Here is a 21816-nt window from a genome sequence, read left to right on the forward strand (position 1 = left end):
GTGATCACTGCAATAGATATTTCAGAAGTGAGTATCGAGTGACAGTGAGAAAGAAACGATATGAGGGGAAAGCAAGCAGACTTACCAAATAAGAATGCGTAGAAGTTCCTTAGCGCACTGTGTTGAAGAAATGAGAAAAAAACTCCTTCTCGAGGTTACTAGAACTTCTTTCTTGAGGTGGCGTGTCTCTGGTTCCAGGGAAGGCGCTGGACCCGATGACACGAGGACGCCTACCCTAAAGTGGCGAGTCTCTAGTCCCAGGTGCGCCACTGGACCCGACGGCACGAGGACACCTACCCTGGGGTGGCGAGTCTCTAGTCCCAAGTGCGCCACCGGACCCGACGGCACAAGGACGCCTATTGAAGGGACCGTAGAGTGGATGACAACACAGAATGAAGGTAGGGTTTCAGCTCCTAGAACCAGAGAATAGCTGGATCCTGTGGTCAGAGATTCAGAAATCCGTTCAGTTAGACAGAATGAATGAAATCCGTAGGCAAGTATCCGGCATGGGCAAACCACAAGAGAAATCCGTGGAGCAGGCCGAGGTTTGGTAACTGTTAAACCATAGAACCAAAAGGAATACAAGAAGCAGTCCAGGTAACGTAGCGTAGGTTCAGCAGGAATCAAGAAAATAACAAGGACAGACAAGGGCTAGACAGAGAAGAGTAGTCAAAAGGCGTAATCCGAGGTCAACATCAGAAATACAGAATCGAGGCAAAATCCGTCAGATGCTTAATTAGAAGCAGAGCGAGTCGGGACCCGGCGGCTTATGAGGCTATTGCCACGTGACTTGACGGAACGGGTCACGTGACCCGGAGATCCTGAACGCCGCACCAGTTTCCATGGCAAACGGCTACGTTCCAGGAAACTGGTGCGTGCAGTGAAGAACACCATACGAGGTGTACGAGTGGTCGCGCACCATGCTTTCTTGGACCGGGCACGTAGAATATCACGGCCCCTCGGTAGATTCCTACGTGAGGAGAGTGAAGGAACAGACGAGGTACGGGTTACAGGTAGGTGTTTCCTAACAACTAGCTTTCTGGCGCTCCTCATCAAATTCTGCCTGGGTATCCAGGTCTTTCAAGATTAATTTATTGCTCTCCTCTTTCTCTCTCTGTCTAGTTGGCTTTGCAGGGTGGCTACCTGCTCTATGCATGCCCTGTTGAAATGTATCTGTTACTCCAGATTTTTTCTGGCTCTGCAGTAGAGAGACCAAACATTCTTGGTACTCCTTCTGCAAGGCCAGAATTCTGGTATCCTGTTCTGCCTTTTCCTGCTGCAGGATACCCAGGTCCTCTTTTATTTTGAGTATATACTGCCTACTTTCATTTTCTGACTCTTGGCTCCTCCGTAGCCTCTGCTCAGCAGAGTCCAGATCAGTTTGGGCCTTTCCTAATGCCTGCAATTGCTTACTTGCCAGATCTTGGCCTTCAGCACATTTATCCTGTATGGCTCCAATAGATAAATATAGATATGCCGCTATTTTGGCAATCTTGTTTTGCTCATCCGTTGCCTTAGGGGCCATATATAGTAACTCAGGGCCATATGTAAGGGACCCTGATCCATCCATATATCTAACCCTGTTGCAGTGATCTGTTGTGTGATTGCCTGCAACCACACATTCTGATCCTTCTCTGTCCATTCACCTCTCACAAGTAACTTACGCAATAGGTGTTCTCTAGCCATATTGATCTCTACCAATGTCGCCATTCTGGAAATATTGATTTCCTTCCTGACTTACAGAAGTTTTCTTTTATTTTTGCAAAACAGACCGTTTCGTTAGAGCGTTCCCTTTTGAGGGGTGCTTTTACAGTGTAACCCAGCGTGGTAGCCCAACAGGATTTATTTACCCTGCCAGTTAGCACACTGTATTAAGCTGTCACAAGTGGTGTATCCAATTTCAGAAATCCCTCAAAGAGCCCCCAATCTGTAAGTGGTTTCAACCCAGCACTCCACTTAAAACAATGTCTAGCGTGAGATGCCCAGCTGGAACCCTTAATTATATATTTTTATGTCTAAAGTTCTTTTATTTCTGAACGATGTACCCTTATATCATGCCCCTCTCTTTGAATCCCCCCAGCCTCACTGACCCAAGAAGTAGGTTGTTTTTCAAAGTTAAAAGATGCATTGGATGGATTTGAACAAGATATATATCACACTTTTATGAATTTGAACAATATCTAGATATCACACTTATTAATATTTATACAATGATCCGCGTTGGGTAATGTCACAACAATCAACAATCTCTTTAATCAATAGGAGTATGGATGAGAAGAATAACGTAGCATAGAATAAACATTGTATGGGTTCAATGAAATGCAAGGATAGGAAATTAATGCAGCACAGAAATAAAACTTGATATGAATTCAATCAAATGCAATATAATCACTCTTTCCCCCTGACACTACTCAATCCCCCCTTAATATGCAATATAGAGATGGAAGGAGAGAAAACAGGTTTCAGGAATAAACACTCTACAAATGCAGTTTCAATCCCAATTCCCCCAGCAAGCTTAGAGAGAAACAGGAATGATTTTAAACAGGTCAAATGCTTTTGAATGTGGTTTTATAAGGAATGGGAAAAACACTGAAAAATAGACTTAATTCGCTAAATTGGATTCAGAACTAGTGAGAGCCGCTTTGGATAGGTTCAGGTAAACACTAGCAATGATGGTTGGATAACTAGTGGGTTGGAAACTGAATTCAGAGGTTGAATGCAAAGAAATAGCTATTTTATAGGTGGTAAAATTGAGCCAAATGCAGATTTGCGGCAACATTTCCACGTGCGTAAAGCGCGATTGCAGCAAAACTATAAGGTTTTGGATTCGTTTGAAAGCTGGGGATGTTAGCTTCAGAATGCAACTTAAATTTCATTTCTAGCATGTATGGTTCAGAAGTTATGAAGGTTTTAGTAAAGGTTGGTTTTTCTCAAAAAGAGTCAAGATTTCAAATGAGAGGTGCGCTGTTGAAGATTACCACAAGGATTTCTTAACACTAAGGGAGGCTATGAAGATGCGAGATACCAACGGTACAGCCACCAGTCCAGAGGCGCATCTGTCTGATCTTTGCCCGCTGCACCGCTTTCCTTTCTTCAGCAAATATATATTAGCGCAAAGATGATTTATCACTACAATTATCACGTGATTATATGGATGAGAGAAGGGTTCAGGACAGACAAAAGAGATTCTACGATGCAGTCTAGATATGTTGGAATGGGTTGGATAGGATTACTTAAAGATAAGAGATTGGCTATGGACAATTCTATGCTAAATACTCACAACTATGGTTTTGGAATATGCCCGTCAAGATCTGGCCAAAGGTTTGGACTGGAATCTGCTAGCAACCAGACAGGATTCAGGGCACCTAGTTCTGCTCTCAGCACAGCACTCTGTCTCTGCACGGCCTCTGGTTCCAGATCTGATGGGTTGGTTCTGGGTTACCTCTCTGCTCTACTGGTTTGAATCTCTGGGTTCTAACAAGAGTTCTTGGCAAGAAGCAGAAAACCAGCACAGCCCGGCTGTTGAATTGGTTGTGCCCCTTGGATGTTTGGAGTTAAAATCAGGTTGCAAGATTTTAAAAGGCCAGCTGAGAAGGGTTCAGCTTTGGATTGGGCCTTCTGCTTTTGGAGTTCTGGAGTCTTGATCTGGGTTCTGGAATCTTGGTCTGGGTTCTTCCTGCAGAGCGCTTCACCAGTAAATCAGTTGATGGGTTAATGTGTGTGTGTCTCTAGGTCCTCCACAGTCCCTATTTATGTATTACCCCAGGGCGTGGGTAGGCTGATTATACTAAGCCCAACCCCTAGGAATCCGATTGGTCAGAGAGTTTCCTCTCCCCTGATTTGAGAAGCAACCAGAGTGTCATGATATGTCATACTGATGCTGCAATTTACAATCCAGGGAAAAACCTCCCCTTTGTTCCTACACAGAAAATCAATTTTTCATATAAAACATATTTCCAATATCACCAACTTTCTAATGCTACATATTTACATCCCAAATTAAATAAGGCACATATCCATCAAAGTCCCATCTTTTTAAGAGTTTCGGTTCACAAATGACAGTTTTTCAAGCTTTTGGTTGGTTACCCAGTGTCAGATCTGTACAGATTTTTCCAGATACATGCACATACCATCTGGGCATAATCCTGCGAAGTTTCATATTTTTAGCATTATCACAACTGCTACAAGTCAACATTTTGATAGTTTTGTCTATGAGCATCGCACAGATTCCAGAGTAGTTTTAAAACGTGAGCAGAAATTTCATTTTAACAACACTATATTTACAGATTTTTACCAATTTTGTTCACTTTGCTATGAGTCTTTTTCAAAAAGATATTTTCTGTGCTCTCCGAATAAACAAAACTGTCTGTCTCCACCCCCAAGGGTTTGGCTGGGCCAGGCAGTCCCAGGCTTCTTCCTTCTGGCAGTTGTTTTCTGTCACACCCACATTTGCCTTTCCTTTCATTCAAGAGAGTCTTTTGTTTCTTGTTAGAGCAACAGGTCAAAGTCCCCTCCCATTTCCTTTCACACCTCTCTGACATTTCTTCAGCAGAGAGCAGGAAGGAAGATTCCTTTGTTTGGGGAGAAACTGTGGAATGTCTTTGAAGCTCAGTGTGGCAGGCTTTAAATTACTTTTAAAACAATGTTTAAAATAGTCTTTCTCTAAAATACAATTTCCATTTTTACAAATATAGCCACAAATCTCTTAATCCCAGCCTTTTTAAAACATAGAGATTGAATGTTCACCCTATATTGCTTTGGATGGGAAGTCTCTTCTTTTGCATACTTTGATTTTAATGTACAAGTTTAAACTGACAGGTTAAGTAAATAGCAGTTTCTGACACAGGCGAGCGGCGGTACTGCGCCCATCTTTAATATATTTTTCCAAGCAAGCATCTTTCAATGTGGATTTTCTTCTGATAAAATATGCTTCTGCTGACATTGTGCCTAGGTGAATTCTTTAAATAAAGTGATGTTTAACACCCAACAAGGATGTTGGATCTTTTGTGATGTTTGGGAACCATGATTTTTGCACTTTCCACAGCCAAGGAAAAACGGATTTTTAAAGCAGTTCTGGGTTTTCCTCTTTCATTTTCCTCTTTGGGCAGCCAAATGATAGGTTTTGGCAGTGGTCTCTTGTGTTACCATTGACATAGGCAAAATGGATTGGCGGCCTATGTTTCAGGTTTTCCTGCACACTTTCAGAGATTTGTAGCGCAAAGATCTTTTTGGCGGCCACTCTGTTGTTTCTTATGCAGGCAGCGCACAGTGATGTTACAGGGCATAGACTAGTGGGTTAAAACATCCCACAATCCGTTAGTGGATAAACATCCGACTTGTCTTAGTTTACTGAGAAACCTGAAAATTCCCCAAAGAGTGTAATGTCTTCCATAATGGTGTCTAGATTTCTCTGTGGATCTCTTATATATAACAAGACGTTTGAAAGGGCCTCTTCCCAGACCTTCAGTAAATTTGGGGCAAGAACTGCCCCAAACGCAGTGTAAAATTCTGCTGTCAACCCAAAAGGGCCTGGGGCTTTATTTCTCGTAAAATCATTTATAACAGGCATAATTTCTTTGGTGGTGTACAGGGTGTTAATCTGGTCCCTTGCATTGGTCCCCTCTCTCTAGGTGAGGATGCCTCGTGTAAGTGTTGGCTTCTCTATCTGGTTTGTCGATGCTGTGCGTCTACTTTTGCAGTTTGCTTCTTCTCGGCCATACAATGCCAAGCATCCAGCCTTGTCTCTGTGTAAGCTAGTGAGCCGATTCGTAACTCACAGGCTTCCACTCTCTTTCTCCAGTCTCCCTCCCCCTGTTAATTACCTAGCTATGGGACTTCCCCGGCATAGTTCCATATTCCTTTCTCTGTGTTTGTTTTTTCTTCTCTCCTCCATCAGAGGTCCTCCTTGTCCCAGTAAAAGTTGATTTTTCTTTTAAAGGAGTAATCACAGGCTCACCTCCCTAGCCTTACGCGGTTGGGGGGCTCCTCCTTGGGGAGAAGGGATGAATTCCCGGGATTCGTCACATCAGCCAAGACAAAAGAACTTGCAGGGGACATTTACAGTGCGATGGTCGATGAGTGACTTTTATATGACCATCGGGAAGCGCCTGAGTGTACAGAGGGACAGACAGATGGACTGTAATTGCTTATCTGTGCTTTTTTGTATTGCCCTCGATTCTTACAGCCAGTATACACTAAATATTTGGCTTACTTTTATTGTAAATTAAATCCTTTTAAACGACACTGTCAGGGTCTCGATTGGTCTGTTGATCCACCAGTTGTGACAGTCCCCAAGTCTCTTTTAGGGAACCAGTCATCATTAGGTTATCTTTGGGGATTTAAAGAATCAATCCTTTCTGCTTTTTCTGTTTCATACATGACCAATATGCAAATCAAGGGAAAGAGTTCTCTGCAATGTAATTAGGCAATAATGCCTTCAGTGTTAGACCTTACTTGCTGGCAATGGCCACCTCCTGAGTTAATATGGGTGGCGTGCTTTTATAATTACAATATGGCCTGTCACTGATGACATTATTGCCATTAGCAGGCCAGAATAATTCCCAGGTGGATATTTTTTGTGTGACGCGGGGGAAGCGGAATCCATTTTATTGCTGCAAAAGTATGCAGCCAAGATGGCCACCACTGAAATGGCAAAGGACGCATGTGGAGTCCATTTGCAGCGGGTGACCCAGAGCAGAGAAGTAGACCCTGCCAAGTTGACAGGTAAGTGGAAGTTTAAAATGTGGGAAAGGAGAGGTGGGAAGTAGAGGGGGACATGGAGATGGTTTTGAGTGGGAGCATATGGAGCACCCGAGCAGACACAGCTTGCTCAGGATTTGGGCCATCACTAGAGAATTCAACCGTGTTCCGTTGCTCCCCCGGCCCCTTGGTTAAAGACACATATATGTCCCTAACTACACATTGAGCCTCATTATGACTCTGGAGGTAGCTGTGCCAGTAAATACAGAATTAAGAAAATCCCCATTCCCATCGAGTCCCATTGGACTCGATGGGAATGGGGAGGGCGGATGCACCAGCACTGTGTGCAACAGTGTCTGTGCATCCGTCAAGGTCTGCGGGCGGGTGCCGTTCCACCCATCAAGTCAGTCCTGGCAGGCTGAACGGCACCCACTCGCAGAACTTGTAGTTTGCTGGTCCTGAAACAATGGTACCTGCAAGCTTACCAGTACCGTTATTTCCGGTCCGCCAAACTCGTAATGAGGTCAAATGTTAGTAACAGATCACAGTGTCCAAATAATGACTCCCTTAATTACCTGATTCTATGCAAATTTAGGTACACATATCTTGTAACTGAAAGCAGTGCACTCAACTGCTAGGGAACCAGAATAAACATATCAACAGGAATTCAAGCCAAAACGATTAACTGAAAGGGTGATTTTGATGCTATGTTGAAATATAATCACAAACATGCTTTCATTTGTCATTGCATGTGTATTGATAATTTGTTGTGATCACTTCAACTGCTTGTGCAGTGCTGTAGCTACAAAGAAGGGTTCATTTTGTCAGTGCTCATTGCTTAAAGGGTATTGTTTTCTGCATTAATATTTCTTTCATATTTGTGTAAATGCTTCCTTCTTTTCCCCCCAGTTTATGCAGTTTTTGCATTCACTAGTGTTGTGGATCTTATCATAGGCCTTGAACAGGATGGGATTATTGATGGATTCATGACCGTTTACTTGAAAGAGGTAACTCATCAATTATAATGTTGCTTTGTGAGAATGTGGGTGCTGATAATGTACTAAATACCAGCTATCACAATAAGTCTGCCTGGGCATTTAATTAGCTGTGGAAGCTGTTTATCATGGTGTGCCCTAAGGAGAAGGATATTGTTGTTATGTTTCTTTGCCTGACTTATCGTGGCCAAAGTAGAAAATAGCCTTTCTTTTATTATTGAAAACATGTTAAAGCCTCATTCTATATAGAACATACTTAAACCCTAATAGAGCATTTAAAATTCTCCTGTCATTCATGTAGTTTTTGCTTCACAGATAATCAGATACGACTTGTGTGGCCTCATTAAGAGTACAGCGCTGTGGGAAAAAAATCAAGGTACTACAGTGGCAACTCCATTGCCACTGTATTACCGCACTGCCGTACTACAACTTTGGTGGTGAGGTGGAGGAAAAACCTCCATCAAAATGCTGGAGGTAACTCTGATGCCTTAATGCCAAAAAACAGCTAAATCGGCCAAATTACCACAAGTGGTAATTTGTCCAAAATCCGCATGGAGTCCTAAGAACTCCATGAATGAGGTCCGACACTGCCATACCACCACTTGTAATTCACTGGTAATTCTGCCGGACCAAGTGGCAGTAACAGTAACTGAATTTGGCATTAGCTGGGCAGATTTACCACTGATTTACCGTCAAACTTGTAATGGGGCCCCTGGAACTTAAGATAGAGCTACCTCATCTCCAACCCCAAATCAGTACTTGATTATTTGATTCATTGAAACAAACTCTTCATTGGAATTAAGGGGAAAAAGTAGGACCTGGAACTCGGATTTTTGGAATTTAAGACAACTGAAATATTTTCTATCATGTAACAGGAACTCTACACTGTGTAAGTTCCTCAAGTCAAGTTGTGAAGCTACAGAGGTTAGGAGCAGATTTGATGCAATAGATGGCCTCCTAGCAGGATGCAAAATTGATAAAATGATGCTGATAAATCATATCAAATTAGGTATTTTCGGGAATTCTGAAAACAATAATTCTTAGGGGCTGATTCACAATGAGGTTTCCAAGAGTACCTGACTTACTACTGCATAGAGAAGGGTAATTCTGAGTTACTACAGCTAACTTCTGTGCAAATAATTTTTTTTTTTTTTAGTTTTTTTTTTATTGGTTTATTTACAAACCTTTAAAAAGAAAAGCAAAAAGGATGGGACCATACATCGCTCTTCATTACATTCACGTTATCTACATTGGTTTTTGAGCCACCACATTAATCCAGTAAACAATTCTCAATTAATGCTAGCAAAGTTGTCAGTGGTAGTATCAGTTTTTGATCCGTTCCTCTAAACATGTGAGACCACCACTCCTCAGCATTGAGGGATGGGTGACTCTCGCTCCAATTACCCAGAAGTCGGGTTCTTTCTGTACGTAGGTTTGTACAAAATAGCACTAAGTGTTTTAAAGTTTCTGGTTCTTGATCGCAGAGTCGGCACATTGGATTCATATTCCTGTTAACTATCCATGTTCTCAGGCGTTCTTTTGTTTTGAACATGTTAAGCCGAAAACGCATGTACAGTCTTCTTGCGTTCGGATCAGGAAATAATTCAATGTATTTTTGCAAGTTATTAAAGGCACAAGCCTCAGGTGGCACTTCGCTCAATAGTTTCAAGGCTCCTCTTTCAGAGCAAGTCACCTCCCAGTCTAGGCGCCATAGTTTTAATTTTGCTGCATCAGGATTTCCTTCTAACAGGGCTGGTTTGATGTCGTATTCCGACATTAAGCTTTCACAGCGCTTTAGCCACATTTCTAATACTCCTGAAGTTGATGTGCTTTCATTGTTGAAAATGGCAAATTGCGGAATTCCTTCTCCGACCTTTGTTTTCCGATATAGAGACAACAAACTCCAACAGACACGTGCGTGCATGGAGATCAGTGATAGTTCGTACCTAATTGATGCTGTCGCAGTCCCTTTGGGTAATCCCAGGACTTTTACCCAAAAAATATTCTCGAGCGTGGACCAGATTTTCCAAGAGCACCCCAAGGCGTTTTCTGCTCCATATGTTAAGGATGGGATTACTTTTTGTTGATAGAATTTTAGTACCACTTTGAGTGAAAACCTGCCAAATCTTTTCTTTAGGACTAGAGCTTGATTTGCTAGTTGTTTACATTTACGTTTTGTCTCTATTACCCAAGGATTGTCATTAAGACAGGAACTGACGATCATTCCAAGGTATTTTACACTCAGCGATATCAAAAGTTTTTCCGTTCCTATGAACCAAGATTGGTTTTTTCGCGTTCTTTTCTGACCACTCTGCAAATTGTTTAACATAAGAATTTCACATTTTTTTGTGTTAATGAGAAGATGATTTTCAAGCACGTACTGCTGTACTGCGTTGATTTTCCTTTGCAGACCAATCGGTGTCCGATCCAATAGTATGAGGTCATCCGCATACAGAAGCCAATTCAGGGGAGACCCATGAATCTTCGGCGGAAAAGATCTTACTGCCTCTATTGGAATTCCAATGTCAGAAATAAACAGGGAAAATATAGCTGTCGCCAGGGGGCAACCCTGTTTAACCCCCTTAAATGTTTCGATCGGTGCAGACAATGTTCCAGTTTGGCCCAGTCTTACTCTCACAGTGGTGCCAGTATGTAAGTCTTTTATTGCGTCTAAAAGGTCGATTGGGCACCCCCATTTGTTCAGTTTTTCCCATAGCAATTCTCGATCTACCATGTCGAAAGCATTGGAAAAATCAATAAATGCGAGGTATACAGCTGTTTTAGATCTAATGGCCTCCATCTTCAATAGATTCAGTAGCAATAAATTCAAAGAACATCCCACACGTTTGACAAAGCCAGTTTGACGCGTATCAACATGGTTAGATTGGTTTGCCCACGTCACTAACTTTGTTTGTAACACGGTTGCATACATTTTTCCTAATACGTCGAGTAACGCAATTGGTCGGTAATTTTTTGGGCAGGTTCTGTCACCTTTTTTGTAAATGGGTACAATTACTGCTGATTTCCATGATCTTGGTGTTTGCCTTTGATCGTTTATTCTCTGAAATAATATCATACAAAAGTCGGCCCACAACTCTGGTTGTTGCTTGATTGTGAAGTTTGTAAGGCCATCCGGGCCGGGAGCTCGCAAGTTGTTGGCTTTCTTAATTATGTTTATGATGTCATCTTTATTGAATACCAAATCCCATTTGTTTGAGATTGTGACACACGGATTAGGTATTTCAAAGTTCTTTTTGTATAAGTCGCTGAAGTGGGCAATCCATACTGACTCTGGCACCATCGCGGCTTGCATGCCACACTGGGAGGCTTCTGAATCGTTAATGATGTTCCAGAAGTCTCTGGTATTTTTATTTCCGAGACTTATTAACATTCGTTCCGAGTCACCTTGTAACATTGACCTTTTGTGAGATTTAATCCAGTTTTTGTACCGCTGTCTGGCATCTTTGGTCAAAATTACGCGTGTAGCGTTATCGCGGTTCCGGGCTAGTCGGATAGTGCGCCTCATCAAACGTTTTTGTTGCAATACATTGAGATCAAAGCAATGAAGGCGTTTTATGCTAGGTCGTTTTAGCCCACCTTTGTTTGTTTGAAATTTTACTAATAGACCTGCATAGTCAGGTGTTGGTTCTCTTGTACAGTATTGGTCTAATATATGAACGACTTCTTCGGCGTCAAGCCTTAACCTCACTCTGTTTGGTCCAACTTTGATCCTCTGTGACCATTTCGACTTGACATTTTGCGTCTGAGTAGTAAATTTCATTATTAACATGTCATGGTCACTCATTTCCTTTGAGATCACTTTTAGTGTGGTTACTCGTTTGTGAAGATCTGCTGAGACAAATATATAGTCGATTATTGAGCCGTGACAACCACTTTTCCATGTATGCGCTGGTGGTATGTCGCCTTGAGTGTGACCATTTAGCATTTGCAAATTTCGAGCGCCTAGTTCTTTCTTCATTTTTGACCCCAGGTTTTTTGTTGAAGATTTTCTTGCATGAAAGAAATCAATGTTCAAGTCGCCGCAAAGTATTATATTGGAGCTCCTTTGGTTCACAAGTAGACGATCTATGATGGTCGAGATTGCGTCGATAAAATCGTCATTCCCCGCACTGGCATGGTTCCAATATACGTTGATAATCGTCATTTGTTCAGGTGCTAGTTTGTCGCAGTCTGGTCCGGTCAAGGTTGATTCTTGAATAAAAGGAGAATGATTCACAGAGTTTGTAATCCTGAACCCGGATATACTCCTTACCATCGTTAGCAGACCAGCCATTGGGCGCCCCTTGCCAGATTGTATAGCGGGGTTTACGGCGATCTGAAAGCCCGTCGCTACAGGAGCTTCAGTTAACCATGTTTCTTGTAAACAAGCAATTGTCAAATCACCCAACCACTCACTGTAGAACAAATGGTTGAAACCCCGTGTGTTCCACGATCCTAGTGAACATGTCTGGGGTGGGGGCTCGGCCTGGCATTATTGTGGTTGATTGATGTTCAATGTTGCTGCTACCCAGTTCCAGTTTTGTTCCACCCCAAGAGGAAAAGAGGTAATGTGAGTATTTGTCGCTTCGTCATTTGTTTTCCCATACCCTTGAATTGTTATGGAAAACTGTTTTATGGGTACACTTTCGTCTTGACAGCAACCGTTATCAAATGAGACGTGTTTCTTACCAATAGGCAGAAACTTTTTATTTGTTATTTTTGCTTTTGAACTCTCATCATTTGAGTTCTGATGCGGGGGCTTTAACCGTCCCGCAAAGCCGTTTGACACTGCCTCGGACAGGCTCTCTGTTACTTTTTGAGTGTCCCAGACACGTCCTAAAGACTTGAGTTGGGGGCTATGGTTGCATGTTACTACAGTAGATGATTCATCTTGCAACTTATAGACATCAAAGCCCATAGAAAGAAGAGACACATTTTCCTCCAAGATGGAGGAAGCGATCAAGGGAGAGGTTATATGAAGCACCACTTTGTCGTTCCGGGACTCTTCTGGGAATTCGACTAAGAGCAGGTCGTCTGAGTTGATGGCACGTAATCTCGGGACGTGATGTAATAATGTTACGATATTCCTGCGATTTAGAATCAAGTTATCATGAGGCTGCAATCGCTCGACAAGTATTCTGACTAAGGGATGATGATGGGATCCCCTGGATGTTAGAATCTCTTTCGTTATTTTAGTTGTGTTTATGGATCTTGTTATGTAATCATTATTGTTCCTCTCTGGTAGTAATGAGCGTTGGAACTCGACTCTTTCATTACGAGCTCCTACTTGACTCTTTCTCTGGTCCGAGAGTAGATGAACTTGATCAATACACTTTTCTAATTGGTAAATTCTGTTTTGCTCTTGCCGTTTGTCTTGCATGGTCAAAAAATTGTTGCTCTTATACGGTAGGGCGACTCCCTTGTCGTTTGTTTGGAAGTTTCGCCCAGGTGGACACTTAACGTCGGCCTTGGATGACATGGTAGGAGCACTCGCTTTGGCGTCGATCCCAATGGAAATCGCTCTACCCATCGCGGATGCTTCTATCTTTAAGCACTCCGTTTTTGGGTCGTTACCAGTATATGGTTTTTCACAAAGTACAGCACTGGATTCCAAGTCCTCATATACACTGTCATCATAAGTTGACATATTTAATAAGTCAATTGAGGGTTCTTTCTCTGTGCCTACTTTATTGGATTCCTTAGGGACACTCTCAGTGTCAGATAGACTGGCAGAAGCCTGTTTTTGAGTTTGCTTAACAGACTGCTTTATTATTCCCGGGGCTAACGTATGGACCACCTTGATGTTACGTAAAAATTTGCGTGCTCCATTTTGTTTGTTGCCTCTCTTGACAGGTAGATTTTTGGATTTTTTTTTAAATTGTTGTCCGGTCAGATGTTTACCCACACTTTTTTGTGATGTTGTCTCGTCTTCTTTGTTGAAAATGGAGAATAATGGTCGATTTGAGTCTTCAATGGGGCCCTGCTCGGTCCAGTTTGGTTCCACACACTGCGGCTGTGTGGTAGAAGTTGATTCAACTTGTGAATCCCTCAAAGCTAAATTTGCAGAGTTTTTAGCTTGTTCGAATGCAGTGTGGAAGGATACGTCAGTAATTTCAATGATTGGAATAACTTCAGGACTTGGAGTTGCTATACTTGCTGAGGCACAGAGTCTTATTGGCTGTAGTCTGAGTTTTTTTGATGTGATAGTAGGGGCCGTAGAGGAATCCACAGGTGGAGTCTGATCAAGTGTCTTCTCAGACAAGACTCCAGGGTTCGCCTGTGTTAGGCTAGATTTAATAATTGGACAAAGGCCCAGTGAATTTGCGGTGACACCACAGTGATCTGTTCCTTGCGTAGAATCTTCAGTTGCCAGTTGTGATAGGTCATGGGGTCCCTTTTGTCCTGATACTGAATGTGGTCGTTTTCCTTCCCATTTGAATATGGCTAATGCTTCCTTGGCTACTTCAGCGAGTAGTCTTTTGTCAGTTGCGTCATTATTCCTTTGTTTAGTCACAAGCTTATGTAGGTTGTCTAGTTTTCCTACGCCCACCAGCTGTGTTTTATTAGTTAATCCACATATTTGTTCTACATTCACTACTTTTGAATTAAGTAGAGCCACTACCGTGGTCAAATCTCGGGTGGCCTCATGTAAATGTTCGTACAGTTTTATGAACGGGGCAAGAGAGATGGTTAATGTGGATAAAACTAGTTCTTGCAGGCATGTGGTCGTCATAGCGGTGTTATCTAAGGAGCTGTGAGTGGGTGCTTTCGACTGGTTGAGGCTTCTGGCAGTGTTAGTTCTGTTTCTTCTAATTTTCGGGAATGGTCGTTCAATGAAGGAAGACTCAGTGGTCTCATCACTGTCTGAGTCGAGGTCAGAGTTTTTACTACTCAGCGACAGTGTCTTTTTTTTGTGTGCAGAAATCATGGTCAATTGACGTTTTGTTGTATTATTTGATCTTTTTTGTGACAGAGGTGGTAAACCGTGCGAATCCGGGCTGAAATCCACCCGCTCTCTTGTTGTCGACATTTTTGCTCGCTTGTGTGGAATGTTTACGGTTCCTTCATCTTTTGAGCCGCCCCCACAGGCTAATCTCGAAATGTCGCGTTTTAATGAATATTTAACCCCTTCGTTGTTAGGGGTGACTATGGTTGTTACTGTGTCAGCTACACTATCTTTTTTTTGTGCATTATTTAATGTAATTAATTTTTGTAGCACGTTTGTTACGGGATCTGACGGTTCTCGCCGTGCTTTCTGAGTGGTTTGCATGTCCGTCGTCGTTGCACAAGCCCGCGAGCCCACGCAGAAGTCAGTGGGCGGGCCGATCCTCTCCTCATCCGCGAGTGCGAGTGCGTCCATGCCAAAGCCGCCAGAACAACCCTTCCCGCCAAAAGCCGGCCCGTCCTCCGTCCAAGACGAGGGCGGGCCAGGTTGCCGGGCGTCGACAGGCAGACAACCTGCAGGAGGCAGCGAGACACGGGCGCCCGCATCGACCCGGTCCTCCACTCCAGCCTCCCACTCTCCGCACAACAACCCCTCGCTCCGCGCTGCACTCGCGGACAAATCAGCCGAGGCACCCATCGTCGCCTCCGGTGCCATCGACAACACGGCCCCCCATTCGGCCTCCGCCAAGGAACAACACACCATAGGTAAATTAGTGTGAGTTCCTGTGTCTCTCTTGGCTTTGTTTACTGTCTGTGTCTCCAGTACATCATATGGGGGTTGAGCTACTTGATCTGCCACAGCGCTGTATGGCTCAGGTGCAGAATATTGGGGCGGAGCTTGCACTTGTTCCTCCGGTGAGTCAATCGAATAGGGAGTTTTTGTCCCCCCCGCTGAGTCTGTGTATTACAAGTGCTTCCTTCGCAAAATACATCATCATTTAGAGTGCCAGAGTTTGATAATACGACAGAATTTGCAAGCATGTTTGTATGCGTGTGTATTTCCATGTCTTCCGGATCTTCGCTTGTTGATACACATGAATGATAGTTACTTACTTGGATTTGCCGACTACTTTGCTGTCTTCGATGAATTGCTGCTGAGTCCCCATGTTTCTTCTGAGCACGAGTTTTGGGCGAGGACATCTTTATCAAAAGTACTTTAATGAAGTTTTGCGTGCCTTTGTCCCTCAACTCCCAACTCGCCAAACAGCTAAACAGCAGAGAGAGAAATCCTCAGCCCTTTTCTCCTCAGGGCTTAGCGCCACAAGGGCGCAAGAGGCGGCCTTTTGTACCCTGTGACCTTACTGGTTGTTGTAATTAAAGGTACAGGTACCGGCACACGCACCTCTTTGTCCTCTTTGTCGGCAGCAGGTTGAGTAGACGGAAGAGAAAGTAGAGTAGCTCGATATTGCCACTTGCACTCGCCACAGCTGAACAGCAGAGAGAGAAATCCTCAGCCCTTTTCTCCTCAGGGCTTAGCGCCACAAGGGCGCAAGAGGCGGCCTTTTGTACCCTGTGACCTTACTGGTTGTTGTAATTAAAGGTACAGGTACCGGCACACGCACCTCTTTGTCCTCTTTGTCGGCAGCAGGTTGAGTAGACGGAAGAGAAAGTAGAGTAGCTCGATATTGCCACTTGCACTCGCCACAGCTGAACAGCAGAGAGAGAAATCCTCAGCCCTTTTCTCCTCAGGGCTAATAAAATAGTATTTCTCCAGGAATAACTTAGATTATCCTGGTAATTTTTTTGTGAATCGTCTCTTTACACTTTTACAACAGAATCAGGATTTAGGGCAATTGTTGTGTGAGAAATGGTTATCTCCGTGATGAGGTTTTTTGTCAGTCTGTGACCTCCAAATCTAAGGATTCCTGACTACATAATGGAAAGGTGACATCTTCCAAAAGAGTTCACAAGGGAAACGGTGTGGCCCTCTGATTCCATGTGTATGCTGTTGTTCTGACTACCTCCCTTGGCTAGAGGTAGAATTGTATCCAACTTTCATCCACAGCCAGTCAAAGTGCAGATAAAATTCAGATATTTAGCTTCAACCGAGTAATTTCTGATTTTTATACTATTAAGGAGAATACTTAAAGCTGGCATTTTTTAGATTCTGATATGGTTAAAAAGATATGAATTTCTGAAAAATGCATTTAACAAATTGAAATTACACAGTTCCTTGCTGATTATTTTTCAGTTCTGGCTGTACCGCTTTAATTATATAGTTCTGCAAAGAAAAATACGAGTGGTAAAAACAAGAATAAAATCCAAGAGTGTTTTTTTATTTTATTCAATTGGCCTCATTCTAGGTTTGGTGGTATCCCACTGGTAAATCCGTCAGGATACCACCTAATGGTAAGACTGTTACCAGCACCTGGTGTACCCGGAATTACCAGCAGATGACAGGTGCCAGTAAGAGTAGGTTAATCCCCATTCAATGGGGGTTGCCGGTATTACTGGCACTGGTAATATCGGTGCTGGCAATACCAGCTGTTTTTTTGCCAGTGGATCGCCTGACTTACCTCCAGCTCTTGGCTGGAGGTAAATCAGGCCACCCAACGGGCAAACTTGTAGTTTACCGGTCCGGAAACGTGCCGGTAAATGGAATTACTGGCACATTATCCCAGACCGGCCAACTTAGAATTACCCCTAATATGTTTTGCGGGCTTGGAATTCTAGCTGAAAAACACTGCACTGTCCATTCTGTATCCATCTAAATACTAGACTATGCTGTTCAGCACAGCACTACAGGAAGAAAAATATGGCACCCTGTACACGAGCAAAGGACTCTTGCTTCATCATAGCCTATCGATTGTCCAAAGTCAATATTTTTTATATCTCGGCATCCATGGAGATGCCTTTCATATGTATGACACTCTCTTTGTATAAAATACATTGGGCCTCATTACGACCCTGGCGGAGAACCATGGTGCAATTTGCACCATGGTCCATGGCGCAGAGCTGCCAACTCCGCCATGGGGGTTGGCGGACTTACCGCCCCATTCCGACCTTGGGGGGGCGGTAAGTCCCCAATCCCCATTTACCCTTCCCCATTCCTATTTTTGCCCCATAGGGTATAATGGGAGTGGGGAAGGCGTTAATTACGCCACCGTAAATTACGGTGGCGTAAATAACGACAAGTCCCGTAGCGCCATGGATTTTTCCGCCTGCAAAAAGCAGGCGTAAAAATCACCATGGCGCTACGGGAACTTGTAGTCGGGCGGAAAGGTACGCCATGGGTTACGCCGGCGTAAACCCCTTTCCGCCAGGGTCGTAATGAGGCCCATTGTAATTTGATTCAGTTCAGTTATTTTTTTTAAATGTTTGTCATGGCTGTTTGGTCTGGCTATGCTAACGGAAATAAAAATCATTTTTGGCAGTGTAGACATTTCTAATTATATTTTTATGATCTTGGTAGCATAAACAAAATGTGATCTGATACATAAATGTAATGTCTTCCTGAGAAACGTTATCTGCAAAGAATATGAAAGCAAGGGCTACTAGTTAATATTGCAGGCTGCTAAACACATGTGACTAGGAGACATGCTTTAATAGGTGTGTGTTCCCAATTATAGGATGGCTGCAACTGCTTTTTTTTAGGAACTGAAACTTGTAAATAGAATGCAATGGTGGAGACGTTTATTTCACAAAATGTAAGCCTAGCCTGAAGTGAGATTTGATCTCCATTCCCTACAATAGGCCGAGATTCTAAACTAGCATCAGAAACTATTCAGAGGTGTATTCCAGGGCCAGGCTATACCAGGTGACTGTCTAGAGCACTGCCAATAGCGGGTGCCAGATTTCACGGCAAAGCAGCAAATGTGGCACCATTTATAGGTCGGCAAATGTGCAAAAAAGTTCCACCTGTCAAAAATGTGTCATTGGTGTTACAGTTTTATTACAAACGACAGGTCCTTGTCACACTTTGGCATTTTATACTTTACTTTACTTTATTAACTTATATAGCGCAGCCATTGACCCAGAGGCTTAAGGGCTCTAAAGGACAAGAACAAAACAACAGAAAAAACAGGTAGATACAACAGGTATTGCCCATCTGTTACAGGGCATATCTACAACAGCAGTTCTCTAGTGTGAGATTGCCCAATTAGTTCAAAAGAAAAGTCTTAAGTCTTTTCCTAAAGATCATAATGGACGGTTCTTCTCTTAGACTTAGCGGAAGGCTGCTCCATGCAGCCGGTGCTGCAGCATAAAACGCTCCCTTCTTAGCCTGCGCTAGTCTACATGACAGGATTTTCAATTGAGAGGAGTTATTGGATCTGAGATTGTGAGTATTAGATTTGCAGACCAATTCATCCTTAAAATAAGCTGGTGCAGTACTTCTTAAGCATTTCAAAGTGATCACTATAAGACAGAATCAAATTCTGCCTTTGATTGGAAGCCAATGAAGACTTCTGTACTCAGATATATGATCCTTTTTCTTGCGGTCGATAATGACCCGGACTGCATTATTTTGTACCACCTGCGGTCTAATAACCTCTGTTTTAGCTAAACCAGTGTGGAGACTGCTACAGTGGTCAATGCTAGATCCCATCAGTGTTCTTGCTAGTATTTCCCGATTCTTTTTTTAGATGAACGGGCATGCATGAGTTAGGAGCTTAATATAGTAGGAGGCCGACGAGACCAGGCTGCTGACTTGGGCCTTCATGTTCATGTTACGATCAAGATAAACCCCCAGAGTTTTGACCTTATTTTTGATTTTAATTGTACAACCATCAATCTGAAGCTGAGCATATTCCATCTCTGGCTTCCGGGTTTTAGCTTCAGTCCCTACTAACATCAGCTCCGATTTGCCAGTATTAAGGGAGAGGACATTAATGCACATCCATCTTTGTATTAAACCATAGATCCTGTTGATGTTGAGCTCATCTTCTTCAAACTTGCCTGTCGGGGATGACACATTGTGTGTCATCAGCGTAGTTGGTAAACTTTAAGTTATTGTCCTCTAGAAAGTTAAGAATCGGAACAGTAAAAAAGTTATAAAACAATGTTGACAAGCATACCCCTGTGGCACTCCTTCAGTCAATTCGCTAGGACTGGCGTCTGCAAGAGAGCTACTAAACCTACACTGACGTTCGCTCAAAAAAGGATTAACCCACTGCACTACTGGTGTTGCAAAACCTGCCACCTCCTCCAACCTGGCAACCAAGAGAGGATGGTCGACCAGGTCGAAGGTGGCAGACAGATCTAAGAGCATAAGCATAGTTGTTTCTCCTTTATCCATGTAATGGGGTAGTCTGGATTTGTGTTCTGACTTAAGTGTCGTGTAGACCGTTGAAACCTCCGTCCTCAAGTGACGCACAGGGGAACTAAAAGAAACCCACTGTGCGACCTTTGGGGCCACAGGTGGGAGATGTTACTTCCCGTTGAAACCTCCGTCCTCAAGTGACGCACAGGGGAACTAAAAGAAACCCGCTGTGCGACCTTTGGGGCCACAGGTGGGAGATGTTACTTCCCGGATCCACGGAACCTCTGGAACACCGATGCTGCTGTCAAAAAAGAACGAGGTTAAGTACCAGGCAATTACAATATATCACATTAACCAAAGGATCTGAATAGTCTTACCTATCTGGTGTTAGGAAAACCCAGGAAACCTAGAAGGGAGGTTCGAGACTCAGATGAGGCGGTCCCTAGAACAGTAGAACCGCAGAATAGCGTGGATGCAGGATAAGCCACCTGTAGGACTGAAGGCGTGACTTGAATCCCAAGAGGGAAATGGCGTAGGAGTTCAACAAGGGATAATCCAAAGGCAAGTCAGGGTCGTGTCCAAAATCCAGCAACAGATAAACAGTTCCAAGCAAAGGTACAAAGGAGTATCCGAAGGAGTCCAAGATAGAGTTCCGAGGTCAAGGTAAACAGTAGAGCAAAACGTAACGCCAAACAGGGTCTGAAGACAGCTGAGAAGCAATGAGTGTTCCGTCTCTCAAGCCTTATATACCGTGCGTTTCTGGGTCATGTGACGTTTCTGGGTCATGTGACGTCCACCAAGGTCACGTGAGGAACGCCACTCTGGATCACGTGATAGGCGTGGAGATGTAACGCCGCTCCTTCTGCTGTATGTTCTCCATGGCAACTGCCAGTGCAGGAAGGGTTGCAATCGAGCCCGTACACCATACCTGGTACGGAGCTTTCGGTCCTTTGGGTTAACCGAATCACATGAGCCTCGAACCCTGGAGGGAGGTGTTGGGGAAATGTGAGCAGTGTTCTGGTGTGCAGTGGATCGGTGTGCAGAGGATCGCCTAACATAGCCCCCCCACAAAGGCCCACGACCCCGTGGGCAGGACGGATGATCCCTATGGAAGCAAGCTACCAACCGAGGGGCGTCAAGATCCAAGGCGGAAACCCAGGAACGTTCCTCCGGTCCGTAACCCTTCCAATACACCAAATACTGGAGCTTACCCCTAAACCAACTGGAAGAATCAGGACAAGGCTTGAGGAGAGAGACATGAAATACAGGATGGATACGCCAAGAACTTGGAAGAACTAGACGAAAAGCCACCGGATTCACAACCTGAGAGATCACATACGGGCCAACTAACGAGGTAGCAGTTTCCGGCAACCCACTAGACGAAGGTGACGTGAAGACAACCACACCCTAGAACCCACCACCAGGGGAGGAGCAGCCAGGCGCTTGCCATCAACACGGGCCTTCATAGAAGCCTTTGCTTCAGTGAGATGGACCACAGTACTAGCATGAACAGCAGACAGATCCCTAAGACAAGCTGTGGCCGCAGGATTCGAAGAAACAGAAGCATCAGGGACAGGCAAGACCCTGGGGTGTTGACCGTAGAGGGCGTAGAACGGAGAAAAACCTTTAGCAGAATGAGCCGCGTTGTTATATGCGAACTCAGCAAGCCGTAAAACGGTCAACCAGGAGGTCTGTTGTTGCAATATAAGACAACGAAGATACTGCTCCGTAGATTGATTCGTCCTTTCGGTCTGCCCATCAGTCTCAGGATGATAGGCCGAAGAATACCTGGTATCGATGCCCAGTAATTTAGTCAATGACCTCCAAAAACGAGAGGTGAACTGTGACCCTCGATCGGATACGATGACCGAAGGGAGTCCAAATAACACAAACACATGCTCAAAAAACAAGTCTGCCAAGACCGGGGCCGAAGGAATACCCTTACAAGGAACAAAACAAGCCATTTTTGTGAACGTG

The 21816-nt window shown here is 43.7% G+C and overlaps 1 protein-coding gene across 1 annotated transcript in view; it reads left to right on the forward strand.

Annotated features, from left to right (window-relative positions):
• The window catches only part of TM6SF1 (transmembrane 6 superfamily member 1), a 411212-nt gene that overhangs the window by 201457 nt on the left and 187939 nt on the right, over positions 1 to 21816 (forward strand). The window contains exon 3 of the mRNA XM_069624987.1: positions 7609 to 7706. Within this exon, the coding sequence (XP_069481088.1) occupies positions 7609 to 7706 (98 nt within the window). The remainder of the gene's footprint in view (positions 1 to 7608; positions 7707 to 21816) is intronic.

This window comes from Ambystoma mexicanum, chromosome 11 (assembly GCF_040938575.1).
Source record: "Ambystoma mexicanum isolate Mex_15411 chromosome 11, UKY_AmexF1_1, whole genome shotgun sequence".
NCBI classification, from domain to species: domain Eukaryota; kingdom Metazoa; phylum Chordata; class Amphibia; order Caudata; family Ambystomatidae; genus Ambystoma; species Ambystoma mexicanum.